Raw genomic sequence first — 5005 nt, 5'->3', positions numbered from 1 at the left:
AATCATCTGCTCACACAAAAACATAATTTTTTTTTGCTTTTGTGTTGTGTTCGTCTTTTTCTCTCTTTCCCTAGACTCGGACCACTAATCCCCCCCACCCCCCCCCCCCCCCCCCCCCCGCGTCTCCAGCTGTAAAACTCATTTGGCTTCTAGTAATGGTAGCAGTAAGTAAGGAAGGGAGGGAGGTGGAATCTCACAAAAAGTAGAAACAAAGTGGGCGGGAAGAATTGGTTTTCCAGAATCTTGCTTTTTCCCTAAGGCTTTGATTTTGAATATTTGAAGAGGTAAATGATTGGTTTTATTTTAAAATGACTTTAATTAGTTGCTAAGTTCTACTTTTGTCACTTAATCTGTGACCTGGGTAGGGTTATAACTGTATTTGTAGCAATCAAGCATTTTTTATAGGAACTTTTCTTCTTTGTCTCTGTCTTAGATTTTTAAAAAATGCATCTAGAAAATGCTAACATTTTGAGAGACATGGTTTCCAGAAATGGCCCCTGAGTTTATAGAAAATGGATTTTATGCCATCATTTTCAGCAATTTCTGGCAGTTTTGATAGATTTGTTTAACCTCTACTGAAATAGAATCTATCATTCAAAAGATGTGGTGAGCACCATATTGATTCACTTTACTTTCTACTAAAATGCTTCAGATTAAAGGTCATCTATGGGTTCCCTCCATTAATGTGTTAAAATAAGACTATAGTTACCCCATCCTGCCCTCATGAAAGAAATTAATGTTATATTTTCTTGAGGTCACTTTTCACATTATGTGGTGAGAGGATTTAAAAACATTTTCTTGGTCATCTCATTTATTTACTAGATGTTTACAATCTGAAGTTCTCATGTCAGGTTCATAGCATCATAGCTTTAGAGTCAGAAGGGACCCCAAGAAAGCCATCTAGGCCAACCCCTTCGTTTTACAGATGAAGAAACTAAGGCCCAGGGAAGTTAAATGACTTTTCTGATGTCATGCAGGTTGTACCTTTCAGAAGCAGAATTTTAAACTGGGTCCTCTGACTCTAGTGACAGTGATCTTTCTACTGTACTATACCTGCTCATTTCAATTTAAATCTATCCTTATAAAAACAGGTTTGCAATGCCAGCAGTGGAAACTTCCAGAGTAGAAGTTACAGTCTGAATTGCCAAATATTTCAGTGCTGAAAGGAGTAAAACAGTTTATTATATTCTTTTCATGAATGAGATTGAGAATTTTCCCCTCTTCCCCCTTTTAAGAAGGGTGGGCTGGTTCCTTCATCATTAAATTGAAAGGTTTTATGGTATTTAATGATCCTTGCAGCTCTAAAATTCTATGATTCTTCTCTACTTCTATTTAAATCTATGATTCTCTACTCTAGTCAGTTATCTGGATTTCTTACCTCATAACTTTACGCTTTTTCTATCTGACCTTTACATAATATATAATTGACATTTTCTTTGAATGACCTTCTGTACCAATTACTTTGTCTTAGGGGCCGTATTGGAATGGTGGATTTGGAATGGTCCCTTAGATTTTAGTCTGAGTCACCCAATTTACAGATGAAAAAATTTACAGATGACCAGAGAGGGGGAGTGACATGACTTAAAGCCACCAAGAGAGCCTAGATTTAAAGGCAGACCTTCTGACTCTGAGGTCCAGTGTTCTTTCCAATTTCCATAGAACGTAAAACTTTCTAACATCATAGGTGATTGATGAAATAGGCTTTATGGATCATCTCATGTAATACTTCCCAAATGAAGAAACAGACCCAGAAAAGTTGTGTCTTTCCCACAGTCAAATAGATAAAGTGTTAGCTCCAGGGATCATTCAAGCATTCTATATGGCATCTTACTAAATTTGTTTTAAAAGTTTTTAATGCCATAATTCTGATTGAGGTCTCTGAATTTAAGAACTTTCGAATGGGTTTGGGTCATATTAAGAAAAAAAACAAAGCAGATACAAGTGAATCTGAAATAAAGTGTCCTAGTACAGCACAACCTGATCCAGAGAATTTTGCAAGCCTGTCTGTCACTTAGTCTCTCAGTGTTTCTCACAGGGTTAGTCTGTCTCTGTTTATCTCCAAAGGATTGGGCTTCTTTCTCTCCCGTCAATCATTCTATCAGCAGAGCTAAGTAGAGCAAGTTGGGCATCAGCCCCTTTTTCGACAAGGACAGTCAGAGCACTCACTTAGGGGAGTACATTAGGTTTTCAAGAACTTTGGTTGCTCACTCCCATCTCCTCCCACTCTATTCTAACCTTTCCCCAAACCCTTCCTATCCCTCCCTACTCCTCTATTTGCCATTCTGTTGTGTGCCACGTTTGGATGTCTCATTAAACCCGCATCTGTTCTGTTTTAGGAGAAACCTGATGCCAGCCCCACGTCACTACAGCTGCGATCCCAGATTGAAGTAAGCACAATGACTTTAATCAGCTATTTTTGTTTCTGCCCTTTTTTTCAATTTGATATTCTGCACAAGTCAGATGAAGTGCTTTACTCTTACACTAACAGACATGAATCTTCTCTTATAGGAATCGCTTGGCTTCAGTAGCACGCTGTCAACCCCAGAGACAGAGAGAAAGTAAGTTTGCTTCCCTCCTTCTCCCTCTCCCACTCCCTTCCCTGCCCCAGCTCTCTGAGAAAGAAATGATAAGTAGGAGTCCTTTTTCCCCACATTAGTTTTATTTCTTGCATTTCCATACTGAAAATACTTTTGGTGAAAATGAAATTGACTGTGGTGTGCATGTGTGTGATAGATGTTAATATAAAGCTCTCCACACACTTTTGTGTGAGTACGTTTATGTATCTAGCTGATGTAGTTAAAGGTATATTTTGTTATTCAAGTGTAGCTGCCTGAAGATTCTAGGCAGATGTATGGATTTCACACTTTGTTTAGTGAGTGAACCCCCCCACCCCCCAAAAGATTTGGAAATAAATTCACAAAAAATGGGAAAGGCAGATATGTCTTCTTAAATCACTTTCCCTTATGTAGCTACCCCAACCTCACCCCCATGAAAGAAATTAGCCTTGTATTGGTGTGCTCAGTTCTATGGTATAGTACCATAACTAAAAGACTATGCCCCTCCCCCCTTGAAAAAGCAACAAAACTGAACTCCAATTTACCTTCTTCCAAAATTCAATTTTATAATATGAGTGGGTAATGTGTAGATGGCAATAAAGTAAATATAGATAGGAGCTTAGTAACCCTTTCTGCTAGAAAATGTTTTTACTTTTGTAAACTGCCCATTTTGCTTGGCATCTGTAATTCCCGTTCTCAACATAAATAATTATAGACTAAATTTCATACCTTGATGGGGGCGGAGTGAGGAAGGACATTTTTTCATTAAGTTACCTTCTATCTCTATTTTTCTTCCCTCATAATTACCCTAAAGTGTTCAATGTATGAACCTTTTTAGGTAAAGTAACCCCCAAATGACAAACAACACATCTGAATCTCCAAACAGTGTCATCTTGACAAAGGGCCATTTGGATTCTTTCATGCCGAGAGAAGCATATAAGTGGTTTAGAAACAAAGTATTTTAGGAATGAAAAGCCCACGTTGAAAGAGTGTGTGTGTGCGTGTGCGTGTGCGCTTTACAAGGCAGCTCAGGCTTAATCCGGCCACGTGTGTGTGCTGCTGGCACGGAGACAGTTCTCTGTCAAGAAAGCTTGCAAGGCCAGAAAGGCTACATGCTAGCCTTGAAGGTCTGATTCAAGGTCGAAAGATATTAAAAGTAATGATTGTCATTGAGTCATTTTTCTTCGTGATCCCATTTGGGGTTTTCTTGACAAAGATACTGGAATGGTTTGCCATTTCCTTCTCTAGATGAGGAAACTGAGGCAAATAGGGTCAAGTGACTTGCTCAAGGTCACACAGCTAGTAAATATCTGAGGTCTAGATTTGAACTCAGAAGATGAGTCTTCCTGACTTCAAGCCTTGTACTCTAATCTACTGTGCTGCCTTATACCATGCAAAAAAAAAAAAAAAGTCTATACCCATCCAAGGTGAATCAGACTAAGTAGAAATAAAGTTTGAGCTTCCTTTTTTTTTTTTGGTCACACCTCATGAATGCTATGTCATCATGATCATCAAAACAATAGTGAATTGCATGGTTTTGGAGGTGAAGAAAATGGGGATTATGAAAAAGCACTGAATAGCTATTCACTTTCTTCCAAAATGGGTAAGATTTTTATTATTGATTAAGGCCCCATCCTAACACACTCTTTGACCTCCCCAAACCCTTCAGACAACAACTAGTATGTTTACCCTTGGTCCCCAGAGGAAGTGACTCATTGAAATTGGGCTGATCCAGGAGTGGGGTTTGGGTGTTTTTCCCACCCCACAATTGTGGGTACTCATTCTTTCCTTGTTTATGTCCTCTTACTTAGTGAAACTGTGGCATGGATCTTGTGGCCAGAAAGGAGACTGACAGCCTCCTCAAAGATTACCAACAATTTTAGATGACACACACACATTTTTGACACTCCCATTTTCTCATAATACCAGCATTTTCTTCTTGTTTTTTCTAAATAGGATTCTTAAACCATCATATTCTTTCTGGGTACTTGGGGAAAAAAATTCAATTCATTTTGTCCTCTCAGTTTCCCAATTTAAAATATTGGTATATATCTAGATCCTGACATTTGTGGTGTCTAAAAATTCCATAAGACATAGGATTTTTAAAAGAAATGAAATGTTACCCCTGGTATTAGTCTAGTGTAGTAAATGTGTTCTGGTTACCTAAATCCCACTAAAGCTGTGACTGTTCTTTTTTTTTTTTTTAAACATAAGCTATTATGTAACAGACTAGTTTTAGATTCAGATCATTCTCATTCAAGAAGTGGTTTGTTTTGGTTTTGAAACTCTGAATCAAGAGTTTCCTCAACAATGCATGGAGGGAGGGTTTAGTTGCTACATTATTCTCTCTCTCTCTCTCTCTCTCTCTCTCTCTCTCTCGCTTCGTTTTGGGATAGCGTCTTGTTCCTGTTTTTCCCCGTCTCCTTTCAAAACATATCATCACTCGCTTT

At 38.3% G+C, this 5005-nt stretch overlaps 1 protein-coding gene across 3 annotated transcripts in view; it reads left to right on the top strand.

Moving 5' to 3' along the window:
* The window catches only part of SASH1 (SAM and SH3 domain containing 1), a 407307-nt gene that overhangs the window by 283751 nt on the left and 118551 nt on the right, over positions 1-5005 (top strand). For all 3 annotated transcript variants that reach the window (XM_069069719.1, XM_069069720.1, XM_069069718.1), the window contains exons 3-4: positions 2337-2387; positions 2509-2558. In XM_069069719.1, the coding sequence (XP_068925820.1) occupies positions 2337-2387; positions 2509-2558 (101 nt within the window). The remainder of the gene's footprint in view (positions 1-2336; positions 2388-2508; positions 2559-5005) is intronic.

This window comes from Petaurus breviceps, unplaced genomic scaffold (assembly GCF_028583685.1).
Source record: "Petaurus breviceps papuanus isolate PSGF00001 unplaced genomic scaffold, PetGlider_PUasm1.0 90784, whole genome shotgun sequence".
Lineage (NCBI taxonomy): Eukaryota > Metazoa > Chordata > Mammalia > Diprotodontia > Petauridae > Petaurus > Petaurus breviceps.
The sequence above is the reverse complement of the archived record's forward strand: the minus strand, read 5'-3'. Positions and strand labels throughout refer to the sequence as shown.